Source organism: Chiloscyllium plagiosum, unplaced genomic scaffold, assembly GCF_037043375.1.
Source record: "Chiloscyllium plagiosum isolate Xiang-an unplaced genomic scaffold, Cpla_swu_hap1 HiC_scaffold_35, whole genome shotgun sequence".
In the NCBI taxonomy this organism is placed as follows: Eukaryota; Metazoa; Chordata; class Chondrichthyes; order Orectolobiformes; family Hemiscylliidae; genus Chiloscyllium; species Chiloscyllium plagiosum.
This window is the reverse complement of record NW_028270173.1, coordinates 40,616,597-40,633,500: the sequence shown is the minus strand read 5'-3', so window position 1 is coordinate 40,633,500 and position 16,904 is coordinate 40,616,597. Positions and strand designations below refer to the sequence as shown.

At 38.7% G+C, this 16,904-nt stretch overlaps 1 protein-coding gene across 1 annotated transcript; it reads right to left on the bottom strand.

Moving 5' to 3' along the window:
* Positions 1 to 1,464: 1,464 nt before the first annotated feature.
* On the bottom strand, positions 1,465 to 11,971 carry LOC148140693 (sex peptide receptor-like). Its single transcript, XM_087979004.1, has 2 exons — positions 11,902 to 11,971; positions 1,465 to 2,390 (listed from the first exon to the last, which is right to left on the bottom strand). Exons 1-2 carry the CDS (start codon positions 11,969 to 11,971, stop codon positions 1,465 to 1,467), a joined length of 996 nt encoding a protein of 331 aa, XP_087835130.1.
* Between the last annotated feature and the right edge of the window lie 4,933 nt (positions 11,972 to 16,904).

Here is a 16,904-nt window from a genome sequence, read left to right as displayed (position 1 = left end):
AGTTCATAACAATTGGAAATTGTAACTCAGTTTCTCTCTCCATGCAGATTCTGTACCTAATGAAATTATTCAGTTTTTGTTTTATTGCGGTGTTAGATTCCCATCACGCATAGGATTTAAGCAAAAGCAGAGCCTGAGGTTTATTTGTTTTCTTTGTTGCAATGTTCAAATAAATGGCTACACTGTGCTCGAAATGGAAGACCAGTCATTTAACCTCAATTAGTCTGTCTTACGGGATTTGATTTCGTATCGATCAGAACAACCAATCAGCAACTCAAAAAACCGCAGCCTGTTTTGCCAATTAGAAGGATCATGCTAAATTCAGATATTTACTGAACAAGTTTAATTAACACGTGGAAACTAACACATACAAGGACGCAAGCACAAATATACAATTTCTCAGCTAATTTGGGAAAACGGGACAAAAGACCTCAACACCGTACGATACAATAGCCAAAGTAGACCATTTAGTCACTCCAGTCAGCTCCACCGCTTGATCATGCTGATATGCTGCTCAACCCCATTCTCCGACCCTCAGCGCTTAATCCTTGATCCCCCAGACTAATCAGGAATCCACTTACATTTGTCTTAAATGAATTATCCATGTCTTGGCCTCCGCAGCCTTCTGTGACAATAAATTCTACAGAATACCGATCACCTGGATGCAGAAAATACTCCTGATAGCATTTCTAAACAGTGGTACCTTCGCACTGAGGGTCGACCCTCAGGTGCTACTCTCAGTAACACGTGCAAACGTTTTCAAAACATCTACGATAGCCAGCTCCCTCAGTACTATTTATGTCTGCGTTTATTCCCCCAGCACAACCCACCCTCACACACCAAGCTTCTAAAGTCCATTGATTATAGAACCACACTCCTCAACTGCACTATTCTATGACAAGACCTTCATCGCCGGGATAATTCTTGTAAACTTCCACTGGTTTTCCCCAAGAACAAAACCATTCATGAGATAAGGGGACCAAAACTGTTTATATTAATCCACGTGGTGACTGAGCAGATCTTATGTAGCCTCAGAGGTACACTTATGCTATTTTATTCTAGCACTCTTCAAATGAACGTTAACATTACATTTGTCTTCCCAACTGCTGTCGGCACCTGCATGAGAACTTTTAGAGTATCCTGAACAAGAACTCCCAAGTGCCTTCATACTGCAGATCTCTGAAGCCTTTTATGGTTTGGTAAAGGCCTCTATACTTCGTGCCAGATAATTCTGTACCTATGTCAATTTAACTGAAACTTGGTTGTGAAGTTAGATAGACAGATGGATAAATGAAATTTTTATTTTAAGCAACGTGAAGCCGCAGAAGCAAGCAAATTAAACAAAGAGAGGAGCATTGTCTTGGTGTTCGTACAATGCACGGAAATGTTGGCTCAACTTCGTAAAGGTGTATTGTTTTACATTGTGCTCCATCATAAAATATGAAAATAAATTTATACTTAGGATTAATTCGCAGAAGTACAGAAGTAACGATATAAAATGGTTAGCATAGAAATGGGATGCATAAGCAAACTCTTAAGCGCATTTTTGAATTTACGTTGCGAAACTGCATATATAAAGGTGTTTGTGCAGCAACTCAAATTCCTAAGCATATAGCCTGTTTGTTCAAGAATTGTGAATGGATCGTTGTAACTTGCTGTTAATAATTTTACCTCTGAAAATTGTACAAGTAGGTATGTCACAAATGTTCCAGTCCATAAGATTATAAAGTTTCCAGATATGGCCATTAAAATAATCATCGAATTTCTCCTATTCTCCGTTTCAGGATCCTTTTGTTTCAGGTCCTTATTGTTTCCTTTGAGTCTTCTTCGAACTCTATTTGTCTGTACAATGCTCTTAATTGTCAGGACATTGAAAACTACGACCAAAACAAATGGAAGAAATGGGGTTAAAATAACTTCGATCCACCAATACGCAATCCACATGGGTAACGTATAGAAACTGGCTTTGACAGAGCAGGACCACGGCTGATTGTTTATTATTTCTCGAGGTTCAAATGCAAAGTATGTCGGAACAGTCTGTAAGCTGCTCATAAAACAAACGATTCCTATAACCATAGCTGCTGTTTTAGCGTTGCAATAACCTACTTGCAACTTTTGGCAACAAATAGCCACAAATCGATCAAAGGTGAATGCAACAGTTAACCAGACAGAACAGTCAAATGAAACCATATTTAGGACAATGCTCAGAGTGCAAATTGGTGTGTAGTTGAAAAATAAATTTGGGAAATAATAGTCTTTGATCTCATAGAATATTACGTCAAATACCAGAACAGATAAGTCCGTCACGGCCATTGCCACTAAATATCGGGTGACACATTTTGAAAGGTCGCACAGTTCACGGGAAAGAATCACAATTGTCACCAGATTAGCTGAAAAAAAACAAAGAAATAAACTAGTCATAATCGTTTGCTAAAATCATGAGAAATCATAAATAATTTATTCGAATAAGCACGTGCAATATATGTTGCCAATCAGTAGAATAAGACAGCTGATTACAATTTTTTTTTACTTTCTCCAAATTTTACCACAAATATTAACCCTGTACGTTCAAACCACCAACGTTTTAAACATGTGCTTCACACATGATGTCGATGTAATGCAGCCAGTCAATTTTAAACAGGCCACGTATTATTAGTTCGTTTCTCTTTTTTGTCAAAGTGAATTTATTGTCATAAATTATGCAGAGGTACGCCTTTGGTTTCTGTGTCAATTTCTAGGATGAAAAACGGAATGAATTGTAATCAACACTCATCTTTCCTGGGGCAAATATATTTTGGCATATGAGTTCTAAAAAGTAAATGGTTTCAATACTAAGAAGTATGACTTCCTATCCTTAAAGAAATAATTGAATTGCTTTATAAATAAAACATAGAAGAGTACAGAACAGTAAGAGACCCGTCAGCCGAACATACATGTGCCATTGATTATTCTATTCTAGATTAATCCTGCCTGCTTGTATGTGATTCATATCCCTTTATTCCATGCCTCTTCATGCATTTCCCTAGATGCTTCTTAGCTTTGCTGTCCTACTTAAAAAAAAACATAAAAGCCGTTTTTCCCTGATTTGTGCAATAGGTAGTATCTTTTAACCAGAATCAAATTGGCCTGAACTCAGAAATTCGACTCTCTGCTTTTAATAAATCAATTTGAGAAGAATGTACAACAATAATATATATCCTTGTTAAAGGAAAGCTTCTCGAACGACACGTGAAGAAACAAGTAATCATCAAGATCCAGGAAGGCTTCATTTCAAAAACCTCTTAATTTTACACTGTTAGTACACAACAGGAAATATGCACTACATTAAAAATAATCGGGGAACATGCAACATTATTTTTTTCACTCTGTTTCCCCCAGCCACCGAATGCTTGCGTTCTTTACTGAAGTATCAATAATACATCGGAATTCAACTTCTTCTCCTACTGCCTCATGCACAGTTTTCAAAATGAACAGGTGTAATAATTAGCTGCATCTAAACAGTCTGGATTTTTTGCCCTTAGATTTGCTCATATCTTCAATGAGTTATCATCATGTATATGATTGTCTCATATACATGTGTGGTAATATAAAAGTTGAAATGTTGTAACGCCAACGACAAACTCAAACTCTCGTTCTCAACTATCGATTAGATCTGCAAATAAGTGGTCAATTGGCTGAGGAAATAGCCGATAGGTCTTTCTAACTTCTCGTTGTCTGACTGTAAGAGCACAGCACCGACACCCACACAACTGGCATCGATACCAACCTTGATTACTTTACGTAATTAGAAGTGTTTCATAGTGGTACCATAAGTAACACAGATTTTTGCTGTCAAATGCATTTTGACAGTCTTCCACCCACTGAAATGTTCCACTTTCCTTTTGTAATTCAGTGAGGGCAGCATTCAAACTGCGAAAATTTGTTATGAGTTTCAATAAAAGATATTCAATCCCGGAATTGTAGCACTGCTCTTTTTTGCCGATGGTATAGGAAATGCCCGAATTATCATTGTTTTTGCACTGCATAGGGCCATTTTCCCATGCCAAATACAAGGACCAGGAAGGTAACTTGGGCATTGGCAGTTTCAGTCTTAGCCAGGTTTTTCACCAAGCTTGCCTCCTGAAGTGGATGGAACAATTCAGATAACTGTTGCAATTGTTTCTATCATGTGGGACTAAAAATCACAAGGCCATCAATAACTACCACACAACTGCATAATCCAGAAATTACGTTGTTGTTCAGTTATTGAAATGCGACTGGTGCATTTTTGTACCAAACGGTATGATTTGAAACTGATATTGAACGTTCATTCAACGTTAGGAAAGCTGAAGTTGCTTCCACTCTTTCTGGCAGTATCCTATACCAGAATCGTCTGAGCAAGTCCAAATTAGAAAAAAAGTTGCTCTTCCCAAATTTTCAATACCGTCTTCTAAACCTGGAATCGGATACGAATCAGATTTTGTCACTGCATTTCATTTGGGAAAGTCCACACATCACCGTTGGGCACGGTTGAATTTTGACGCTATTACTACGGGTGAGCTGCAGTCATTGCAACTCATTTCAATTTTGACGTCTTGGACAATGTATTCAGTCTCCTCTTGAGCCTGTGCCAACTTTAGAGATTTAACCCTGTAAGTATGTTACTTTATTGGACCAGCAATTCCTATACCTCCATCGTGCAAAATTATGTTCATACTTCTGAGTTTATTTTCACATATCTCCACACGTGGTGGTAATTACTCTTTCTTGTCATTCTGATTTTCTTCCGGAAGGTAATTCAATAATTATTGACAACTTCCTCATTGTTCAATTTAATTTGAGAATGTCCAATTCAAACACCTCTGAACTTGATTCTTCACTCTGTATTGTGATCAACAACGCATTCTGATTTTACTTTATTTCCCTGTCAAAATACCTTTTGAGTATATTCGAATGACATGCTTTGTGAGATTTCTTTCTGATTAGGGTCTTTATCACATAGTTCACCACAGTCAATCTACTTTCGAATTGATAAGTCCAATAAATTTTGATTTTAAAGGTTCTTTTTTCACTTGAAGTACCACTAAAATTTTATTTCCGAGTGCAAAATTGCGAGCTTTCATTTCTTCTTTGTTTCCAGTTTCATTGTATGCTGTGATCTTTTTAAATTATATCTTTCCAACTCCCTAATTGTTCCCTGAAATCTTACAAATATTTTGTGTACGTTCTCTCTGAATTCTGACTTAACAATTTTTTCTTAATCATTTATTTGCAGTTCTCTCACTTCATTCGCAAAAAAACTAATTCACATAGACTGAATTTGTTCGATTCATTTATAACATCTCTGATGGCAAAAAATACAAACAGGATTGCGTTATACCAATCAGCTGGATAGCCGTGACCATGAAACCTTAATATAGACTTTAATGTCTGATGCCATATTTCTACCAATCCCTGCTATTCTAAATGGTAGGCAGTAGATTTGAATTGTTTTATTCCTAAACTTGGTAAAAACAATGCTGGAAACCAGATGCTGGAAATCAGATTCTGGATTAGTGGTGCTGGAAGAGAACAGCAGTTCAGACAGCATCCAAGGAGTTTCGAAATCGACGTTTCGGGCAAAAGCCCTTCATCAGGAATACAGGCAGAGAGCCTGAAGTGTGGAGAGATAAGTTATCTCTCCACGCTTCAGGCTCTCTGCCTGTATTCCTGATGAAGGGCTTTTGCCTGAAACGTAGATTTCGAAGCTCCTTGGATGCTGCCTGAACTGCTGTGCTCTTCCAGCACCACTAATCCAGAATTATTCCTAAACTGCCAAAATTTCATTGAGTAATTCTGATGTACAATTTGACTTTGATCTCACTGCATCTCAGTGGATGATCCATGCTGAGTAAAACCTTTGAGTAAAAGTCCAACAATTCTTTTAGCAATTATATTGCAGAATTAAGTATTCTCTGGAAATACAGTGGACACATCGGTTAATGTCAGCAAACAATGAATCCTTTTTTTTTTCTTTTAGGTAGGATTCCTGCACAATCAAATTTGTCTTTTGTGAAAGATTCCTCAAAAGCAAGAATGGGCATCCAAGGTGCTGGTTTACTTACTACTTGTAGTTTTCCAAATAGCAAGGAAACATGACATGTCTGTCAAAATTCAAAGACATTCTTGTGCAGTCCAGGACAGTCAAAAGGTTTTTCCTATTTTAGTTTGTTTTTTTCTTGTGCAGATATGGACTTGGATGCAGGCTTAGGTGATGGCTTAGTAAGTTTGCCGATGACACTAAAGTCGATGGAGTGTTGGATATTGTGGAAGAATGTTGCAGATTGCGAGGAGGTTTGGATAAACTGCAGAATTAGGCTGATAAGTGGCAAACGGAGTTCAATGCAAATAAATGTGAGGTGATTGATTTTGGAAAGAATAACAGGAAGGCAGAATACTGGGTCAATGGAAAGATCCTTGGTGGTGTGGATGTGCAGAGGGATTTTGGCGTCCATGTACATAGATCCCCGAGAGTTGCGACTCCGACTGGTAGTGCTGTTAAGAAAGCAAACGGTGTGTTAGGTTTTATTTGTAGAGGAATTGAGTTCCAGAGCAGTGATGACATGCTGCAACTGTACAAAATGCTAGTGCGAACTCACATGGAGTATTGTGTGCAGTTCTGGTCGCCCCAATACAGGAAGTATTTGGAGGCATTGGAAAAGGTGCAGAAAAAAATTACTAGGATGTTGCCTAGTCTGAAGGGAAGGTCTTATGAGAAAAAGCTGCGAGGTTGGGTTTGTTCTCATTGGAGAGAGGAAAGCTAAGAGGGGATTTAATAGATTCATACAAGATGATCAGACGTTCAGATCGGGTGGACAGTGAGTGTCTTTTTCCTCAGATGATGCTGTCATCTTGTACGTGTGGTTATAGCTGCAAATTGGGGCGTGATAGAGTTAAGACAGATGTTAGAACCAAGTTATTTACTCAGAGAGTGGTAAGGGCGTGGAATGCCCTGCCTGCCAAAGTAGTTAACTCAGCCACTTTAGGGGAATTTAAACAGCTCTTGCATAAGCATATGGATGATTATGGGTTAGTGTAGTGCGGTGGGTTTAGATTAGTTCACAGGTCAGCGCAAAATTGTCGGGCAAAGGTTCATTGTCTATGTTTTAAATGATCTCTACTGGTAGTTCATGTGCTAGCCAGAATACCTCATTTCTATAAATCACTGGGAATACGACGTGATGAACTTTACCCTTTACTCATCAGTCTGGATATGTCATGGTCTGCATTTCCTCGTCTGCAGTAGTTCAGATAAAATCTCTGAGATAGAACTGTTTACTTCGCCGTCCATTTGCTCCTGTTTTGTATCAACTACTTGTTCAAACACTGTCTCTGATAATTCCAATGCAACTTTCTTATCTGTACTTTCCTGTTCAATCTGCTGAACTGTGAGCTCGTTACCACACCGTCAGAAAAGCGAAATCCATATGTTTGCTGTAATAGCTCAGTTGGTTTATTTTCTCATGGATTTCCAACCACAGTAGGCCGTTTTCCGACTCGTGAGTCAAATATATCGTTAGCAGAGACAAAATTGTGCTCCACGTACTGAGAGTTTTGCCAGTATTCGTCCCACGAATTCTCCATTCTTCAGTAGACACTCTGACCTCATTCCAACCTCATAACTGAGGATGTCTTTTCGCACCATAAATGACACTTTCGAGCACGTTTTCATGCAATGGTCCTTTAGAGATACATATCTCCTCATCTTTTAGTATCAATGTTTTAGTATCGTTTATCTCTTCATTTTGCAACCTCTTTACGTCCTGACGGTGGCCTATGCACGTAAAGTTTAAGTTCAGAAGCATATGGTTTCAGCAGATCTGGCACTTCTCTATTAATCAACTGGCCACCAGGTTGTATACTCTGGGGCAACTTTTTTCCACACCCACTGTGCCTTCCACTACCACTCCAACAAAATTCAATGGCTTTTCTTGTTTTCCAACATCTGGCTTCCCAGTGCTTTTCCTATCCCACCAACACTTTGATTCATGTGATCTACTTTGTTGCAGTGACAACACTGTTGCCTTTGAGCCTCTGTTTTCCCTTCATGGTTTTCAGTTTAAACCGATGGTAAGTTAACCATATGATGTTCACCGAGATCTATTTTTCCTTTACCACGTAAGGATTTCTCTTTTCTCCAATGTCTAAACCTCATGGATGAAAATTGATGCTGGGAAGCAAAGTTTGATTTATGGACTAACACATAACCAGCAGCCATTTCAGCTGCCATTTTAACTGTCTGCTCTTCTGCTTGGATTCTCACGACTTTAGGAAGAGAACTTTTGAACTCCTCCATAATAATCGTATCTCCTTGCGCGTCATATGTTTGCTGTATTCTTAATACCCTTTTCAACCTGTCAAAATTGCATTGTTTTGATCCTTTCAACGTCAATGTCTGTTGGAGCAGACTCCCTGCTTAAATTCCTGAAATGCTGACTGCAGGCTTCTGACACAAGATAATCCAAACTTTAAATGGCTTTCTTCACCTCCTTGTATTCTGCAGATGCCTCCTTTGATAGTCATGTAAGTACCTCAGTAACTCTACCTGGAAGTTTTGTTTGGATCAACAAAACCATATGGTCACTAGCCACTTACTTTATTTAGCCACTGTCTCAAGTAAGCTGAAAAAGACTTTTACATCTTTCTCAATATATACAGACAATATTCGGATACATCGAACAAACCCCTACTAGGCCTTTTGTTACACTCAGATATTCATCAGCACTCTCTTGCTCAGTAAGCTTACCTTTTTATTTGCATTTCCATACTTTTAAGCCGACTTTCCTCTACAAGTCCCAGTTTTCTTTTAACGTTCAACTTCCTATTTCTTTCTTATATCTCTCTCTTTCTTCTCTGTCTTTCGCTTTATTTTTCCCTTTCTTCTTTCTCTCTATTCTTCTTTGAATTTCCTCTGCTGACACATTTTCCTTTCGCTTTTTTCTGCTTTCTTTTTCTTTTGCCTCTACTTTACGCTGCTACACTTTAAATTGAGTTTTGAACATTTCCATAGTTTCTGATGGCGTATGCAGCAAATATATATGCTGGTCTATTTCTGCTTTTATCTCTCCTTTTCTTTCAGACGATGTTAAATCCGACTCTAGCTTGACCGCCAATTCCAGTAGTGTTTCATTGTTCACATTTTGTAACACCGCCAAGGTCACTTCTTTCACCCCCAGAAAAGTCTTGGTGACTGAAAGAACCATTACTACAACAAACATTGTTTAAACAAACCAAATTCAACACTCAAAAAAACAAATATTAGCACCGATCACTCGCTTTCCTTGAGTACAACAGTTCGAATCCAAAATTGGAACAACAGAATTAAGCCCGCGAGTTCCAATCCATTATGGACCAGGCCAGAGACTTTCAAAACTTTTATAAATACAGCACAGATAGTGACTTTTCTAGTTGTTTTAAGCAGATGTTTAGTGGATATTCCAGGAGTGACACAGCTTGTCAAAACAATCAGTCTTTAACAAAACAATATTTATTTATAGACTACCAACCGAAAAACAATCAAATGATAACAGAATTTAGAAGAACAACTATTTGCAAATAACGGGGGACACGATTTAGTCGCAGTGCTAATGGGCTGGTTAGTGTCAGATGGACTTTAATTTAGGGAAATGGGAGAGGTAGCATTTTGGAGAGGCAACTGAGAGCAGGTCCTAAACTCTTCATGGCAAGGTCCTGAACAGTGTTCGTCAACAAAGAGAGCTTGAAGTCCAGGTTCACATTTTCTTGAAAGTGGAGTCGCAAATAGATATGGCAGTAAAGAAGGCGTTAGATGTGCTTTCCTTTTATTATCCAGAGCATTGAGTATTGAATTTGGCAGGTCATGTTGCGGTTGTACAGGACATTGTTTAGATTTTTCTTCTAATATTGTGTGCAATTCTGCTCTCCCTCCTATCGGAAGAATGTTGCAAAACTTGAAAGGGTTCAGAAAAGAATTTCAAAGATGTCGCTTGGGTTGCAAGATATGACGTACAGTTAAAGGGTGGATAGGCTGGGGCTGAGTTCCCTGGAGCACGTTGAGTGGCGGCATAGAGGTGTGTAAAATCATTTGGGGCATGGTTATGCATAGAGTTAGGATAAGTGGGGAACAAATTAAGAGACTTAAGGGGCAAGTTTTTGACGCACAGTGTGGTACGTGTATGGAATGAACTGCCAAGGAAGTGGTGGAAGCTTGTACAATCAGAACATATAAAAGGCATCTGGATGGGTATATAAATAGGAAGAATTTAAAGAGATGTCGGCCAAGTGCTGGCAAATGGGACTAGATTAATTTTATCTAGATTAATTTAACTCAGCACGCACGAGTTGAACTGCAGGGTCTGTTTCCATGTTTTACATCTCTATGACTCTACGACTCTAAATTAACAAAGAGCTATTCATGTTTCCTGCAAAATTCCATAAACACACGCCCACACCACTCCCCCCCCCCCCCCACCCCCCACCCCATCCCACCTTGGCAAAAAGGTAAATAAATAAGAATGTTTTGGACCAATTGTCACCATTACAAAGCAAAGGTCCTCAGTTATAGAGGTCCTAGAATAACCCTGGACTGGGAGAACAGACCTCTCCCCTTTCATTTTAAAACTTTTAAAAATTATTTTCTGGCAAAATAAAAACACTTTTTCCTGAATTTTGCCTTATGTAGCATCTGTTATCCATATTTAAAGTCATGTTAGCTCAGACAATTCGGAACCTCTTCCTTTTGCAACATTTTTGGGGAAAAAAACAGGAAAAACCTCACCTTGTTAAAGGAGCAGTATCATCAGGAATATGCTGATAGGAGATAGAGATTGCACAAAGGATCTGCCAGGGATCATTGCAAGAAACACGGAACTATTTTCTTTAGGAGCAGCTTTGTGGGGTCCCCAACTAAAACTAAACCAAACTAGAATAACCCTGAACTGGGAGAACAGACCTCTCCCCTTTCATTTTAAAACTTTTTAAAATTATTTTCTGGCAAAATAAAAACACTTTTCCTGATTTTTGCCTTATGTAGCATCTGTTATCCATATTTAAAGTCATGTTAGCTCAGACAATTCGGAACCTCTTCCTTTTGCAACATTTTTGGGGAAAAAAACAGGAAAAACCTAACCTTGTTAAAGGAGCAGTATCATCAGGAATATGCTTATGCGTATTGTTTTCGCGCCCTCTATCTCTGTCATTGTCTGTGTCTCTGTCTCTTCCTTTTGCACTCTCTCTCTCTAAGCACTCTTTGAGGAATTCAAACATTTTAGTTTTCCATGTTAAAAAGCATTGGTACACGATGTCGTTTCTGAAAATTAGAATGCCGTTCTCTCAGTTCTTAAAAAAAAGTGAATGACCTTCAACTTTCCCATTGCATTGGAACGGTCGTGAAACAGTGTCAATGTGAGTGTTCTAAGAATCCAAGCGCTTGGCTAATGTTCTGGTGGTATGGTTAAAGGTTAAAACTTGAACTTAAAATGAAAGAAGGACGAACTTAAAGGAGATATAACGTTCCATTAAATGTCAATTTGCTTGGCAAATGACGATTAGCATAAGACATTGTCTATCTTTGTCCAGACTAACCAGCTATGACTCTTGACACACAACAATGCGATTGACTCGGAGCTGCCCTCTGAGTTATTAGGGATGAACCATGAATGATGGCTAAGCTAGGGATTCTCACATCTTATGGATAAATATGTATAAAGTTATTCTAATCTGTCAAATTATTCCATTGGCTGTACAGCATTCATAAAAGAATTGTCACTATTTCAGTGGTGTTGGGAATTTTCTTTTTCCAGTATTAAACACGTCAAAAGTAGCAGTATATGTCAATAACAGAAATATCCATGAATCAGTTAAACAGAATAAATTGAAACAGTTCAGTGATTTTCAGATACTCACCCGGCACACCAACAATTGCAAGAATAGGATAGCAAATATTTTCAACCTGTATGATTACCGGCTGCCCCATGTGTGCCAGTAATGAAATTTTCTCTTGGCTTCCGTACACACGGATGTTCTGCATTCGAATTCGTGTCTCTTTAATACGAGAGAGAATCCTCAAGTGGTTGTGCCAGTATTACACAATGAATAGCTTTTGTTTCCATCCAGTCAACAAGATTAAGCCCAAGCGATATGCATGCTTATTGATCAAAAAGGATGTTCAATTCAAACGGTATTTTATCGTGATACAAAAGACATCAGGAATATTACTCTATTTTCTTTTCAAACAATTTACTGTTTATATTCCAAAATCATACTGTTGATTTTTCAATTGAAAAGTTTAGAGCATATGTAGCTGGTGTGCAATTAGTAAAATAACTGAGGACCTTTGCTTTGTAATGGTGACAATTGGTCCAAAACATTCTTATTTATTTAACTTATACGCAGTATTAAATAGATTTATTTGAGAAATACAGTTGTATCGGAATTCCAAGTAGCTTCACACCGAGAACTACAGGGAGAAACCGAGTGATGTCAGTTACAGATCTCTGCAAGAACAATTTCACATGTTCAATTTCAGCATTCAGCGGTTAACTCCCATGTTGGAGATGGATGATGATTTTACGTGACTGATACTATTTAAGAAAAATGCTTTCAGATAGGGATTATTGAAATGAACTCTTTGCTTACATGGTTGAAAATGTTACTTTAAATTTTTTCAAACGTGACTGACGTCAAAATTACATCGAGCGTAGAAATTGGGTGTTTCATTCAATTATTGCAAATGGTATCATCCCCAGAAATTGTGTCGACATCGCATCATCCCCACTTGCCTTTTTTCATTTTATGAATGGACGTTAACAGGGTCGTTCTTCAGATATTTCATTGACTTCGCTTTCTGTATCAATTTTTGTTTTGTAAAAGCAGAAATCTTCGAAACTGGTCAACAAGAAGAAACAGGTGAAAACCAATGTTCGATGTTTGATTATATGATTTTACTGGTGCTTATGGAGGCATCGTGGATCTGCCACGTGTGACAATGTTGCTTCTTTAAGTGGTGCATTTTTACTACAAGTTTCTTTTAGGAGAGAGATTGCTTGAAATGTGTACACATGTTTGTGGTAGTATATACTTGTCAGTGAGAACTTTTATTTTGGAATTTAGAACAATAGAAGCACCCTAGGTATGTGTGTCCATCTGTTAACAATTTGGACTTGTTTAACTTATTTTTAACATTTGATTTACGCAGTTGTTGTCTGAACAGCGTTGGCCAGCTACAGTTTTCTCTCAATCTCTATCTATCCATCTCTCTCTCTCCTGCTCTCTAAGTGCTGCTGGCTTGCATACGAGACAATCTGTTTCTGACTTTGGCTTTGATCTCAGGCGTGAGTTTATGGCATGTTGCTATATTGTAACAGTTATTTCGTAGATAGTTGTTGCCTGTATTATTCTGGCAAGTTTTCCAGTAGAGTTATATTATTTTTAGTTCTTCTTTGGTTTGTTGCATTTTCAAGTGAGTATTAAAAGAAATGTGTTTTGCGAAACGCCAAACAGTTTGACTAGTCGAATTCCAACTGGCAGGAAGGCTTTTCCATCTGCTTTTAAAATGTGTAAACGTTTGCGTTTAGGCTACCTTCTTAAAAATAATTGAAGGTGTCTGTTCCGTGCACACGATCTCAGTGACTAGCAGAGTTATGCATAATATAAGCATAAAGTAATGGAGAATCTCAACAGTTCATAATTGACAGTCCCATTAGTGTCATACTGATTGGAAATGTTAACTTTGTTTCTCTTCATGCAGATGCTTCCTGACCGGATGTGTTCTTCGGAATTTTATATTACTGTTCTATTTTTCCAGCACCAACAGCATACTGTTATCATATAAGCTGAAGATTCCAGGGCCTAATATCTGGCAGACATGCTTCGTTTAGTTCGCAGTAACAATCTATTTTTAAAAAGCAATAGATGCCTTTTACATAATGTAAATATCAAACAATTTAGTCCAGATCGCTACTTCTAATGACATCGAATTAATACTGCTGATAGTATTCTATCATTTACTCCAAAATTGGCGGCCTGTTTTGGAAATACGAAGAATCATGATCAATTTTGCTATTTATTTCATAGGATGACTCAACATTTGGAAAGAAAAATGGACTGTTGCAATTCTCCATCTAAAATCAGCACATAGGATAGACTGGATAGAATAATTTCCTTTCGAAACCATTTTACGTGAAGGATGGAATGATGGATTTTATTTTTCTGTATTTTAAGTAACAGTTTTTTCCAGAAGTAAGCAAAATAAGAAGCATGCATATGTCAAGTCCGATTTTGCCAATAATGCAATGTCAAGAAATAGTGTTCGAAGATCATGAAGGTCTAATCTTAACCTGTTAAGAATAAAACAGTATTATTGTATACTTCAGAAAAGTGACAGGTTTCTTAAAGAAATGCATAAGCAACACGATATACTGTCTAATCAAATTATGAGACCGTCTTTGAATTTCCTGATTATATGCTTTTGGAGATGTATCTCTTGTTTCAATTTAAAACATAAGCCTTAACTATTATTTAAACCTGGGGCAGTGTTTGTCGAGGAATCAGGCGGTGTTATTTTCTGGGTCTGTAGATTGTCAAGGAGGGAAAATGACCTTTCGTAGATTGATATATGCTTCTTGTCAGATGTGGGAGTTTAAAGAGAGTTTAAGGGTTACTGCGGATTATGTCTGCCATAAATGCTGTTGGTTGCGAATATTATCAGATCGAATGGATCGGTTGGAGACACAGTTAGAAGCAATGAGGAATTTGCAACAGCAACAGTACATGATGGCTGGCAGTTGCAAGAAGGGCGGAAAGTCTCAGATACAATCAGATAGATGGGTTAACTCCAGGAAAGGTAAAAGAGGGAGACAGGTAATTCAGGAGTCTTTTGTGGGTATACTCATTTCAAACAGGTAAGCTGTTTTGGAAAAAAGTAGGGAGTGATGGATTCTCGGGGGAACGTAGCACGAACAGCCAAGTTTCTGGTATTGAGAATGGTTCTAATGCAATGAGGGGTACGCCGGGTTCCAAGAGATCAATTGTGTCAAGGGGATCCTCTGTCCGAGGTACGGACAGACGTTTCTGTGGCCAGCAGTGTAAAATCAGAATTGTGTGTTGCTTCCCTGGTGCCAGGATCAAGGATGTCTCAGAGAGGTTGCAGAATGTTCTCACGAGGGAGAGGGGCCAGCAAGAGGTCATCGACGACATTGGAACCAACGACATAGGAATGGAAATGGTTGCGATTCTGAGAGGAGAGAACAGAGAGTTAGGCAGGGATTTAAAGGTCCCCGAAAGTAGTAATATCTGGATAACGCCCGGTGCTACGAACTAGTGAGGGCAGGAGTAGGAGGATAGAGCAGATGAATGCACGGCTGAGGAGCTGGTGTATGGGAGAAGGATTCACATTTTTGGTTGATTAGAATCTCTTTTGGGGTAGAAGTGTACAAGAAGGACGTTTTGCAGCTAAGTTGGAAGAGAACTAAAATACTGGCAGGGAAATTTGATCGAGCTGCTCGGGGGGATTTAAACTAGTAAGGCGGGGGCGGGGGGGGGGGGGGTGGGTGGGACCGAGGAAGATAGTGAGGAAAGATGTCAATCTGAGACTCATGCAGTTGAGATCAGAAGAGAGTCAAACATTCAGGGAAGGCAGGGACAAGGTAGGACTGATAAATTAAACTGCATTTATTTTAATACAAGCGGCCTAACTGGGAAGGCAGATGAACTCAGGGCATGGTTAGGAACATGGGACTGGGATATCATAGAAATTACAGGGACATGCTCAGGGATGGGCAGGACTAGCAGCTTAATGTTCCAGGAAAGAAATGCTACAGGAAGTATACAGAGGGAGGCAAGAGAGGAGGGGGAGTGTCATTTTTGGTAAGGGATAGCTTTACAGCTGTCCTGAGAGAGGATATTCCTGCAAATACATCCAGGAAAGTTATATGGATAGAACTGAGAAATAAGAAAGGGATGATCACCTTCTTGGGATTGTATTATAGACCTGCTAATAGTCAGAGGGAAATTGAGGACCAGAGTTGAAAGGAGATCTCAGCTATCTGTAAGAATGGCAGGGTGGTTATGGCTCGGGACGTTAACTTTCCAAACATAGACTGCGACTGCCATAGCGTAAAAGATTTATATGGAGAAGAATTTGTTAAGTGTGTACAAGAACATTTTCTGATTCAGTATGTGGAAGTACCCACTAGAGAAGGTGTAAAACTTGACCAACTCTTGGGAAATGAGGCAGGGCAGGTGACTGAGGTGTCAGTGGGGGAGCATTTTGGGCCCAGCGACCATAATTCTATTAGATTTAAAATAGTGATGGAAAAGGATATACCAGTTCAATAATTTGAAGCTCTAAATTGGAGAAAGGACAATTTCGGTGGTATTAAGCAAGGAGTTTTGAAAGCTGACTGGGGCAGATGTTCACAGGTAAAGGGACGACTGGAAAATGGGAAGCGTTCACAAATGAGAATACGAGAATCCGGCGAAAGTATATCCATGTTAGGATGAAAGGAAAGGCTGGTAGGGAAAGGGAATGCTGGATGACTCAAGAAATTGAGGGTTTGGTTAATAAAAGAAGGAAGCATATGTAAGGTATAGAGAGGATAGATCGAGTGAATCCTGAGAACATTATAAATGCATTATGAGTATACATAAAAGGGAAACCAGGAGGGCAATAAGGGGACATGAGATAGTTTGACTAATAGAATTAAGGAGAATCCAAAGGGCTTTTACAAATATATTAAGGACAAAAGGGTAACTAGGGAGAGAATAGGGCCCCTCAAAGATCAGCAAGGCGGCCTGTGCGTGGAGCCACAGAAAATGGGGGAGATATTAAACGAATATTTTGCATCAGTATTTACTGTGGAAAAGAATATGCAAGATATAGAATGTAGGGAATAGATGGTGACACCTTG